The 13,052-nt window shown below is 31.7% G+C and overlaps 1 protein-coding gene across 1 annotated transcript; it reads right to left on the bottom strand.

Moving 5' to 3' along the window:
• Positions 1-3,431: 3,431 nt before the first annotated feature.
• LOC132270877 (cucumisin-like) lies at positions 3,432-8,001 on the bottom strand. The gene is made up of 10 exons (XM_059772082.1): positions 7,865-8,001; positions 7,451-7,539; positions 6,254-6,345; positions 5,900-6,146; positions 5,286-5,808; positions 5,059-5,159; positions 4,723-4,947; positions 4,531-4,642; positions 4,226-4,439; positions 3,432-4,093 (listed from the first exon to the last, which is right to left on the bottom strand). The coding sequence occupies exons 1-10, from the start codon at positions 7,961-7,963 to the stop codon at positions 3,546-3,548; spliced, it is 2,250 nt and encodes a 749-aa protein (XP_059628065.1). The 5' UTR covers positions 7,964-8,001; the 3' UTR covers positions 3,432-3,545.
• Positions 8,002-13,052: the final 5,051 nt, after the last annotated feature.

Raw genomic sequence — 13,052 nt, forward strand, 5'->3', positions numbered from 1 at the left:
GGGAGTGAGCATTTTTATTTATATGGTTGAATATGTATACTATAAAGTATAAATCGGGATATAAAAAACTTTAAAAGGAGAAGAATAGATAAATTAATTCAATCTCAAAATGGAGTTATTGAAAAATTAGCTACAATTAATAATCAAAACATTAAAAAAATTTGTAAAAATTCAACAAATGAACAACTGATTAAAGTTATTTTTATAATTTTTGCCTAAGGCCTCAAATTATGTTGAATGCCCTGTTAGATTACTATATGGAATGATATTTGCAGTTTAAACATGTGTCTCTCAAATTCTACTCTACTTTATTTGTATTTATTTTTGCTTTGTAAGTTGATTAATTTATTTTTATTTCGATAAATTTAATTTAACCAAGGATTAAATAAAAGAACGAGCTGAAACTTTTTACCACCTTCTAGGTTGCTTATACATATTATATTACATAACCAATTCGCAAAATGCAAATCACAAGTTACAAATAATGGATGTATTTCAATACATAACTTACTTGAGTAATCTTTTATTTATTTTTGTTTGGAATTGCTTGCTTACATTCTTTTTTTAAAGGAAATTACAAGTTGTCATAATAGCAGCAAAGATACCAATTAGGATTAAAAGATTTCACATAAACTGTGAGCAAGACATGAATGTGCCGGGCTGCACAAGAATAAAACGTTGCAATTTTAAACCCGAACCTCCATATGTATACAATACATATAATTTACGCGTGTATATATATATATTTGTATGAATGTATAAGATAATCTTGAGAATGTGCTTTGTAATTGGGTTTGGCCCCACTTGATGAAAATGAAATAACATATCGAGCCAATTCGTCTATAGTCTTTCATTATAGTTGCCGCTGGCTCACTGTGGAGTTTTTTCTGTCCAAATTGTCAAATGGCTATTTTTTTTTTTTTTTTTTTTAATGGACAAAATGACTCTTAGACCGAAACACCTCTCAAGTATTATAAAATGCATTGCTTCTTACGGGGTGGGAGTTGTTAATGGTGAGTTTATGGTGACTAAATTACCCTTGTAAATTTAGAATAACATGTATAAAATTAATTTTTTTTTTTCTCTCGGTAATTAAATAAAATTTAAATTTCTTATAATTAAATTTTGACTTGATATTTTTTTAATTACAGTTAAATTTAAAAGAGATATCCAACAAAAATACAGGAAAGATGAGAGAGTGCAGCACTTCTTGTAATTATGCCAAAACTAATTATTCACTTTCAAGCTTACATCCACTTTTTCTAGCTAAAATTTTCTCCGTACATCATGCTGTAGGAGCATTTTGGAGTCATAACAGATGGAATTCAACGTTGGAGAGTATTTGTACGAAGGGATCCCTATGATTTGCCTTCCTTGTTTCACTGATCTAATGGTGAATGCCAGATATATGTGTATGCCATGTTTGGAAAGTTCTAGGGAGGGAACATTGAGAGTGCAATTCGAAGACTCATGGTGGAGAAAGAAGGAGAAGAGATGCGATAAAGAATTTCCCTTTTGAAGCAGCAGGTACATTTCTCTCTAAAGAAGGGTGGCTCATCATATGAACTTCTTGAGAGCTTAATTAGTTATATCTCATCGTTTTGATAATTAATCTTTACGGAGTACTTATAAGATTACTTTTGACCTGACATAATTATGTGTTATTTGTTTGGGTTTATTATAATTTTTTAAATGAGAAAATTTTAAGAAATGCAGGAAAGGAACACAAGCATTAATTAGGACCTAAAAATAAATAAATTAGTCACTGTATGTAGATACCAGAATTAGTAGTGAAACTTGTACACCACTAGTGAGGTAATAAGCTGATTAAAAAATCATTCCGAGTCTCATGGTTTAAAACATGATTTGAGGCTATACAAATTCAAAAGTTGAAATGACTTCTTCAAATGTTCCAAAGAAATCAGCGTGTGGAAGACAAGATTTAATGTGTTACGTCTGCCAAGGAAAAGAATCATCTTATTCTCCATCAAACACACCAGACTTGGCCAGGACTCGAGAGTAATTATATACACCATCCACATCCTAAATCAATAATTAACGCCTTGATATTGGTTGAATATGATTGACGATTTCACACACCACTCACATCCGGCCTTGATCAATAAATAACGTCTTGAATATGATTCACTGGCTCCTGCCATATTAATTTATTGTTGGTATTATTATAGACTCAATTTCGTTCTATTATTCCTTGGAGTTACAGGTTCAAAATAACAACTCATCATGTGAAGGTGAGGCTGCTTCAGCCTGCTTGTATTATAATAAGACTCGGGTGGATCCATCTCATCCACGTGAGGAGAAGAAGTGGAATTGTATGTGAATCTGCATCATCTCCTTTGTCTACATGCTTCACACTCATCTTTCATATAATTGCGTATACCACCAGCTTTCTCTTCCACCTAATTTCAAGTACATTAATTACTTCAAAACAAACTCAGCTGGTCCCAATTTTAGGACAAGTGTGGACCTATTATATAAGCAATCTCTATCATTTCCATAATGAAGATTCCCAACAAGAATTGCTGGATTATCCTGAGACTTCTGGACTCAACGGATAGAATTCAACATCAGAGAGCATTTGTGAAGGAGTTCCAATAATTTGTTCCCCTTGTTGAAAAATAAACTTGATGTTAGTATTTAATTAGTCATTTAAAGTATTTGTCTTAATGTAAGTGGGCATTTAGCATGTTAGTAGGTAGTAAATTGTCTTAATGATAATTAGTATATCAAAGTTAATGTGATTGTGAAAGTTATGTAAAACTAAGGGTCGTGAGAGTTAAGGCTATATGGTTATATTAGTGGGAGTTATACCTACTAAATGTCATGTTAGTGAGAATAGTGGGTGTAATTAAGCATTTAAATATAATGGTTATACATATGTAGTGGGAGTTATGTCTATATAATTACGTATTCTAGCAATTTTATATATAGAAAAAGTTAGGATTAGGTGAAATAAAAGTATTTTTCTCCATTTTATTCTCTTCCAAATATTATAATGTTGTGTGTGTTTCTAGACAAGTATTTCCAACAAAGTGGTATCAGTGCAAATTCAGAAAGTGATATCAGAGGAAAAGCCAACACTTGTTTCAGGGAGTACCAATTGGCGAATGCCATGTTTGGAGAGTTGGGATACAATTGGAGAATGGGATAGAGAGAGGGAAGGTAAAAAGAGCAATCGGAAAACTAATGGTGGAGAGTAACGTGTTTGAAGGAAAAGGTAAATCTTTGTCTCAAGAAAGGTGCAATATTCATACCAATCCTTAGAAAGTTTGGTCAATTACAAGTTGTCATTCTAATCTTATTTTCTGACTTGGGCTTATTCACAAATTGTATAATTGATTCTTATGCTTTTCTACCATTGTATATACTTGAAATCCAACTGGCTAGCTATCCATGAATAAAGTAGGCAATTTCTTCATTGTGATCCAAAACACACCATGCTTCTATTTTATTTCATTTTGTAGCTAGGAAACATGCTCGTACATAAGAGCTTATATATGGCCGGTGCAAGCATATATAAATTTTCAAGAGGAAGAATGTGCCACATAAGAAGAATGTGCGACAATGGGGCTCCTCACTTTATAAACCCCATCATCCCACACCAATGACCCAGACATTACATTATTATTTATAAATGTGGCTGTGATAGTAACCACAAAGGACTGGCTTTGACCTAGTGAGTTAAATGTAAGGACATTCGGCACAACTTGGATCTGAAGGCCTGTGGCGGCTACCACAATTGCCCTATAAGTGGACACCGGTGAACCAACATTTGTGATGGTCCTGTGGAAGACACGGGTGATGGGTTGGTAACTCTGAGAAGTCAGGGCAAAAGAAGGATAATTTAGATCCCAAACAGTTCCAGTGTTGGCTGCAGAGCAAGTAATGCTACTGTCTCCAGTGACAATTTGCAATGCCTGGGTGCTATAACCTTGGCCACACAAAAATTTCACATAGTCAAGCTGTCCGGCATCATATACTAAACCAGGTGTTACTGCTTTTAATGGATCAATATGACCTGCCCCGTATGCAAACTCGGCATCAGGATTATTGGCACTGTTCATTGGAAGCGCTGCAAAGAACAAAAGAAGCAAGGCAAGTTAGGCTACTTAGCTACAAATAATGGATGTATTCCAATACATAACATTAATAATCTTCACTAATATTTACATCCCTTAAGAGAAATTACTTCTTATTTAATTACCAGTTGTCATAAGAGCAGACTTAATAGCAGCAGGAGACCATCCAGGGTTAAAAGATTTCACATACGCAGCTACTCCGGTTACATGTGGGCAAGACATGGATGTGCCCGAGATTATATTGTATGGAACTACTCTTGGATCTCCCTGAATTCCCGTTACACTGGTACCCTGTGACCATGCAGCAAGAATGTACACTCCGGGAGCACTTAAGTCAGGCTGCACAAGATCGAACAAAGTGTTGCAATTTAAAACCAGAACACAGACACATATATGTGTGTGTGTGCGCACGCGCGCGCGCGCAACATACCTTGAGAATGTCCCTTGTAATTGGGTTTGGCCCCCTTGATGAAAATGAAACAACATATGGAGCCAATTGGTCTGTAGTCTCGATACTCCTCCTTATAATTGCGGTAGGATTACTGTAGAGTAAGTAGGTTTTATCCAAATTATTAAATGTGTTTGTGTTTAAAGTAAAAATATTGTCTTCAAATCTACGTACCTTGCTGATTTTATGTAATTATAAACCTGAGCGGCATCGTTCCAACCAAAGTAGGAGGCAGGCAAAGGGTAAGAACGGGAGGAATCTGTGAAGCCTCCATTGGACGTCGTTATGGTACCGACCGCACCGGCGCGGAATACTACTGTTCCGTTACCATCTTGTTCACATAGAACGGTTTTACCACTCACTAAAAGTATGTTCAATGAGTTTGTCGTGTTGCAATACCTGCATTTTATATCATTTTCAACGCATTTTCCATTAATCCTCAATTATCTATGATGTAATTAATTCAGAAAATCTGATCAACATTTGCCCTTTCTTTTCTTTTTTTCTTACTTGGAAAGGTCTCCATTAAAACCCGCTTGAGTATTCGGTACATCCCCAGCATAAACTAGAGGGTATGAATAGTCGACGTTAAACGTGTTTATAGAGACTCCCTACATGTCAAAAGAGTTAATTTAAAAGGCACATTCATTGGATGGCATAAATCAAACAGATGTCCCTCAAAAAAATTTGGAAGTCTGAGTAGGATTATATATATGGTAATGAGTATACTTGCTCACCGTATAAAACATGTTGTTTCCCAACTGAACTCTGGTCTCAAACTTTCTGTCTATGGTGCTAGCAGCCACTGAGAGAGACCATGGTGAGTAATTTCTGATGCTTCCATAAATAGGACCTGAATTACCGGCAGAATTGGATGTGAGTATTCCGTTCTTCATAGCATGGAAAGCTCCAATGGCAGTGGTATCTTCAAAGTAATTCAAGGGAAGTGACTCCCCGCCACGTCCAACCGAAAGTGAGATTATATCAACTCCATCAGCAATTGCATTATCAAATGCGGCAAGGATATCCGCATCTGAACACCCATCACTCCAACATACCTTGTACACAGCAATCCGAGCCGAGGGAACCCCTCCCCTTGCTGTACCCTTGCCAAACTCTAATAGGCTTGCGTCGTTCACTACGCGCCCTGCTGCTGTAGATGCAACGTGTGTCCCATGACCATTTCTATCTCTTGGTGAAGCATAATCTTCTGCAGGGATTGGTCTTCCTATATGGAAGTATTTAGCTCCTATAATTTTACTGCAAAGTTTTCAAAATCTTTAGTGGCAGCACAAGCAATTAATTATGTATATATCCGTGCATTCATATAATTTATGGCCGGGGTATGTACTTGTTGCAAGTGAAATCTGTTGAGGAGAATTGGCAAGAGCCCCTCCATTTGCTTGGAATCGGACCAAATCCCGTGCCATCGAAACTATCAGATTCAGGCCAAATCCCAGTGTCAAACACTCCAATAATGATGTCGCTTTCAACTTGGCTTCTTGGAACTTGTTGTGTGAAGGCCATGAAGTCCCATGACTTTGTTGTGTGGAGTTCCATCTTTTCATTAGGGAACACTGACACTACTCCTTCCATGCCTGCAATTTTTTAATTTATAAGTTAAAAGCAGAGTTAAGAGATTGAGGACAAACAAATTATGGGATGGATTCAGTAATTAAATTGAAATTATAAATTAATCACCCACCGGCTATCTTCTCCATCTCTTCCTTTGTCAGCTTTGCTACAAACCCATTAAAGCTCCTCTTGTAGCTATACAGTAAAGATTCTGATGCCCTACTGTTAAATGCATCCAGTTATATATAAAGAAGTTAGTTAATATACAGTAAATTTCAAACTTCAACATTTTTTGATGTATAAATGTACTGGGATGTGTGTGCATTTTCTTCTGAGAGATTATATTATCTTCTTTTTGGACATTTTAACATAGTTGAGTTTTCTTCTTGGACATTTTATGTCGAAGGTTTTTTTTTTTGGGGTAAATAATTTTACATGTCAAAGTTAAATTCATCTGTTCACCAAACTTGAAATTAAGTAAATATATATATATATATATATATATATATATATATATATATATAGAGAGAGAGAGAGAGAGAGAGAGAGAGAGAGAGAGAGAGAGAGACAACCAAAGTTTGTTCAGCGGTGCATAAATAAGAACATGGGATGATATATGCTGTTATGGACTCATATTTATCATTTGATAGAGTCAAAGTTATGATCTTTCGAAAAAATAAAGTTCTTCAAAATGTTGATGCAATTTTGAAAAAAATATTGTTCATCCGTTCCAAACTACATTTATGATTGTTATATAGTACCACTTTTTTGCATATAGGTATTGTTTTTGTGTACAAGGTACTACTCTTATGATACCATTTTTTCTATTTTTTTCCTTCAATAATTACTTTATTATTTTTATCTTATGGTGTTTGGCTAATGTCTTGAAAAAACTTTTCAAAATAAAAGTATAAGTTACTTTTGTTAGGTTTCAATAAAATATTTAATTACTTGAATTTTGAATAACCAAACATCTGAAAAAAAAATTATAAAAAAATTATTTTCTATAAAATATTTGACATACAAACAAACAGAGCCTTCATTTTTAACAATTTGTGCCAGATTCAATGCAAATGTGACAAGAAATTGTATTAAAATTTAAACAGCATGTTCAATTTGTGATTACCGTGTTACGGATCCCACTCAAGATTTTTTCTTTTCTTTTGAAAGGTGGAGCCCACTCAAGAGTGTTGTTTTTTTAAGTTAAAAAGCCCACTCAAGTTGTTACTCTATAATCTATATCCACTGCCTTTTGACATGTTAATGTTCTGGTATATATATATATATATATATATATATATAAAAGAGTATATGCAGATGTAGGGACCTGCCAACAACTTCCTGTAGCATTCTCGTATGAAGGAATGATGCAGAGAGATGACCCTTGGGGCGGTCACCCATGTACACAATGTAAACCTGCAACAACAAAATGATCATGAGTTCTAGAAATTGATCTTTCTAAAACAAGATCAAATAATTGATCTCGGTATATATTCTGCGTGTGTTAGCGCAATGCAGCCTCAAATACATATCTTTAGTATAATACTTGAAACAGAGATATACCCTAATATACGAGATCTCACTATCAACATATTCGTTTTATAAAAAGTAATATTTCTGGATGAAGTTTGTTGACAATACAACTAACAAGCCTTGTTCATAGCATAATGATCAAGCTCTAAAAACATTAAAAGCAATATGAATCATATATATATATATATATATATATATACACACATGCCTTTTGATCTCCGTCAGATGCTATGATGCAGCTAATAAGCAGAGCACAAGTGAGGCTGATCAGGATAAGCCATGAAGGAGGAGACGTTTGACTAGCCATTAGAGAGGTCTTTCCAAAGCTTGAGTTCTATTGCTGATATTTCCATGCAACAAACACCGAGTGGCCTTTTTATAAGAGGTTGTTTATATAAGGGTAAAATAGTAAAATCATTTGTCGTTCAAAAAATAAAAAGGGTAGTTTCTACCTGGAGTAAGCGTTTATGTCATTATTTTAATCAACAAATTATAATATTTATCAGAGTAAAAATACATTTATTTTTATCAGTATTATCACATGTATTTCAAATTCAGAAGTTTTTAAGTAGTAAATTTTTTTTTTTATTTTTTTATTTTCATTTTTTTTCCTTAAAAGTTAAAGCAATTTAGTCAAACAATTTTTCAAAAAAACTCAATCTCTCACCTAACTCATCCATAAATTCTTTCTAATTTTTTGTTACTTTTTCCGTCAAAAAATAATTGGATATTTTAAAAATTATAACAAAGCATTAATTATTTTTTGAAACATTTGTTTATTTTATTTATTCATTCATATATATATATATATATATATATATATATATATATATTTTGGACAGTTCCACGTTTTTCTAATTTCACACACCAACTTCATGGACCAACAACTATTTTTGCAATACAACTATGACACGTCAAATGAAGGGCAGCCTTATCCGCAGAGCATCTCTTCCCAACACCAACCACATCGAAATCTCATTATTTTTGACGAAAAGTTTTGAATGGCAAAGGTCCCACCGGGACCATTAATTATCACGGCAGCCCTGAAACAAAACAAGCACATTAATTATCACGTGTATACCGTGCTTCTGGACGAGGACAATTTATCAAGTATTCAATTTAATTATATTCAATAATATGAGGACAATTCCAGATTTCAACATCAATTATCAAAGTATTCTAGTAATAATAATAAATAATTCTGATTTGATTTGATTTAATTTTAATTTTAAAAATATTGTATCATTTATAAATTGTTGGATTTTGATTTGTTTGTCCGCTAGGTGAGAGAAAAGTAAAAGAAAGGGAAAAGAGTAAAAAGTGAAATGTGAGAGTAAAAAGAACAAAGAGAGTGATATGTGAGAGAAAGGGATTTGAGTGTTGTCGTTTGTGTGTAGAGATATATTAATATATTTGTTGTGTGTGTATTAAAATATATGTCGTGTGTGTCGTGTTTTGCGTGCATGTAATAAAAGTAAAATGATGGGAAGTTGAAAAGTATTGAGAATTCGTTAGAAAGTCTTTACCTTTGTGTGTCACGAGCATTATGCAAAACAAAGAAAATGATGAAAGAAACAATAATTGCAGGAAAATGGTGATAAAAACAACAAATGAAGGTTGAATTCAACACATTTTTGAAATTAAGAATTGATTAAATTATAAATCTTTTGAATTATATATATTTAATTCTATTTATATTTTGGATTGAATTATAAAAAATTTAAAATCATGCAATCAAATTGAACAATTTCATTTCTATTGATTTCATAATTCAGTTTGGCTTCAATTTTTATGAAACTAATAAAACAGAGTTGATTTTAAAATATTTCAAAATAGTTTCACCCTAATACAGCCTGCCAACCAATTTAGGAAATTCTAATTAGTTATAGTGTTCAAAAGCCAACCCACCAGTAGTCTTATATAGGGCCAAATTTTAATATATATTTCTCGACATAGCATATTAAATGCTCGCTGCTGAGAAGAAGCTACTAGCTACACTATGTATACTGCAACAATAAATTTGTCTTCGGAAATGAAAAACTAAGCCATATAGATCATATGAAAAATAAAATATGACCAAGTCATAATATTAAAATGACATAGTAAATGTGAGACCCACATGTTTGTATTTATTGATAATTTCTGTTGCGGCAGCACATTGTTCGGTTCAATGTTTCATTTGCTGTAATGTTAGCATGGGTTCTATTGACATTATATATATATGTGTGTGTGTGTGTTGATTAACCGTTCCTTGGTGGCAATTTGAGAGTATTATACACACTTTTAGTTATAGATTAGATCTTCTGACTAATTAAAAAAATAATTGTTTTAGCAAACTGTAAATTTTTTTAACTATTAATTAACCAATTCTTAAGGGTGCACAAAAACCCGATTGAATTGGTAAATCAAATCGAATAAAACTAAATCAGTTGATTTGATCCAAAATTTTCACAATTATATTGTTCTAAAAACATTGAACCATTTATAAATTATTCAGTTTTAATTTGTTTGTGTGTTAGGTGAAAAAAAAAAAAAAATGCGAGAGAAGGAGATTTGAAATGTCTCAATTTTTTTATATTTTTATATGTTCTAACTTCTCTTAAATTTTAATTTTTTTCTATTATTATACCCCAACTAATGAAAAGATTTAATAATGGACCAAAAAGATTTCTATCATTTTCTCACCCTTTTTTTTTCTCTGATTATTATTCCACTAACCGTAATTATCGAAACTTAAGGTGTTTTTTTTTTTTTTTTTAATTTTATTTTTATTTTTTATAATTTTTTTTCTAATCTTTTTTTTTTTTTTTTTCTCTGATTATCATTATACTAGAGATGTAATCATTGAAACTTAAGATTTTTATCCTTTTTCTCATTTTTTTTTTCTTTTCTCTGATTATCATTACACCAGAGCTGTAATTATTGAAACTAAAGATTTTTATGCTTTTTCTCAGCCTTTTTTTCTCTGATCATCATTACATGAGAGCTGTAATTATTGAAACTTGAGATTTTAACCCTTTATTTTTGGACTATCATTACACAAGAGTTGTAATTCTCCCATTAACTTTCTATATTCTCCTATTAACTTTTTTTTTTTTTTTTTTTTTTTTTTTTTTTTTTTTTTTTTTTTTCATATTCCTTACATATTTTTCCCCCTCTCAATACGATGTCTCCCCTCTCTGGTTTACACTTTTTTTTTTTTTTTTTTTCAATACTTATTAACAATGTCTTACTGAACTCACTTTTATTCAATTGAATAATTTATTGGAGAATTTGATCAAAATTTTATAAATTAGGTTCCATTGTTCTTTAACTTTATTTATTAATTTTTTTTGTAAATTCATTAAATTTTTTGTTAACATAAATTGTATATTTTGTTTGTTAGTGTTAGCTATTTTTATTTATATGATTGAATATGTCTCCTATAAAGCATAAATCGGGATATATAAAAATTTTAAAAGAGAAGAATAGATAAAGTAATTCAATCTCAAAATAGAGTTATTGAAAAATTTGTTACAATTAATAATCAAAACATTAAAAAAAAAAAAATTGTAAAAATTCAACATATGAACAACTAATTAAAGCTATTTTTATAATTTTTGCCTAAGACTTCAAATTATATTGAGCCGCCCGTTGATTGTTAGACCTATTATGCAGAATGATATTTTGCACTGATGTCTCTCAAATTCTACTTTACTTTATTTGCATTTATTTTTGCTTTGTTAGTTGATTAATTTACTTTTATTTTGTAAATTTAATTTAAGAAAAAATTGAATAAAGGAACAAGTTGAACCAATTCAACTCCTCCAAATTACTTATCTATATTATATTACAGAATCATTCTGCATAGCACAACTCACAAGTTACAAATAATAGATGTATTCCCATACATAACTCACTTGAGTAACCTCTTATTTATTTTTGTTTGGAATTGCTTGCTAACATCCCTTAAAAGAAATCACAATAAGCCTGTCAAAATACACCCAAACCCAAATGCTTGCTTAGTAATTAATAATTATTGGATGAGTAATTCATCTGAGCTAGTTACTAATGAGTAAATCGTTAATGGATAATATATTTAGTGGGTTAATATATATTTATAGTTGTAGATAGTTTGAGAGAGAAAGGGACCTGAAAGAGAAAATAAAAAATGTTGTCATGATGTGTGAAGCTTTCTTGCAAAAATTTCTAATCTCTTTTTGAGTGGTACGGACCACAAATTATGCACGAACCACCTAATATTTTCTCTATCGTGTTTCATGTTTCTCTCGTCCGTACTCCTCTATTCCCCCCACCTTTTCCTCCTCCTCCTTTTTTTTTTTTTTTAAGACTGTAATTCGGACAGATTGAACAAGTTTGAGGTATAACTTAAGTTCAACCCATCATATGAAATGCTAAATTCAAGCCTAACCATAACTCTATCTTCAATCTTAATTACTCAACCCAAGACCAATCCATCATTCTACTTTTAAATTTGGACTTGCAACTCGAACTTGAATTTTGGATAAAAATTTCGGATTAATTTAGATTACTCATATGACTAATCTTTACAGTGAAAATTTAATATGATTTTGAATTTATTTTAAATTAAAGTACTCTTAGATAAAAAAAAGTTTAAAGATTTTTTTGTAAATTTTTTAATAAATTACAAACAAATTTATAAAAAATTAATTCTCCTAAATGTTAACATATAATAAGTTAAGATTTAATAAAAGAAATTAAAAAGAAAAAATATAATAATCATAGTTTAAATATTATATATAATGTATTTAAAGATAAAAATATAAATTCAATTATGCTAAGTATATATCTCGGTCTAGAAAACTCTTTCCGTTTAATCTTCAAATAATTCAAACTAGACGGTACTACAATTTTTTAGGATGAATGAACAGCCTCTTTCTCTAGTAAATTGGAACCATAATTTACATAAGCTACTTAAAATTTCTTATAATTGTATTTTGACTCTATATTTTTTAATTAGGGTTAAATTTAAAAGAAATATCCAACAAAAATACAGGAAGGATAAGAGAGTGCAGCACTTCTTCTAATTATGCCAAAACTAATTATTCACTTTCAAGCTTACATCCACTTTTTCTAGCTAAAAATTTCTCCTTACATCATGCTATAGGAGCATTTTGGAATCATAACGGATGGAATTCAACGTTGGAGGGTATTTGTACGAAGGGATCCCTATGATTTGCCTTCCCTGTTTCACTGATCTAATGGTGGATGCCAGATATGTATGCCATGTTTGGAAAGTTGGGGTGCAGCTTAAGAATGGGTTCGAGAGAGGGAACATTGAGAGTGCCATTCGAAGACTCATGGAGGAGAAAGAAGGAGAAGAGATGCCATAAAGAATTTCACTTTTGAAGGAGTAGGTACGTACATTCTCTCTA

This window comes from Cornus florida, unplaced genomic scaffold, assembly GCF_030987335.1.
Source record: "Cornus florida cultivar Cherokee Brave unplaced genomic scaffold, ASM3098733v1 CherokeeBrave_3.0.0_Hap2_Chr08, whole genome shotgun sequence".
In the NCBI taxonomy this organism is placed as follows: Eukaryota; Viridiplantae; Streptophyta; class Magnoliopsida; order Cornales; family Cornaceae; genus Cornus; species Cornus florida.

Bases quoted from the DNA above. Each gene is read 5' to 3' on its own strand.
- LOC132270877 (XM_059772082.1), bottom strand. From the start codon at position 7,963: ATGGCTAGTCAAACGTCTCCTCCTTCATGGCTTATCCTGATCAGCCTC. The intron at 5,160-5,285 runs GTGAGCAAGTAT...TTTGACATGTAG, and splicing joins GAAACAACATGTTTTATACG to GGAGTCTCTATAAACACGTT. The intron at 4,948-5,058 runs GTAAGAAAAAAA...TATAAAATGCAG, and splicing joins TTTAATGGAGACCTTTCCAA to GTATTGCAACACGACAAACT.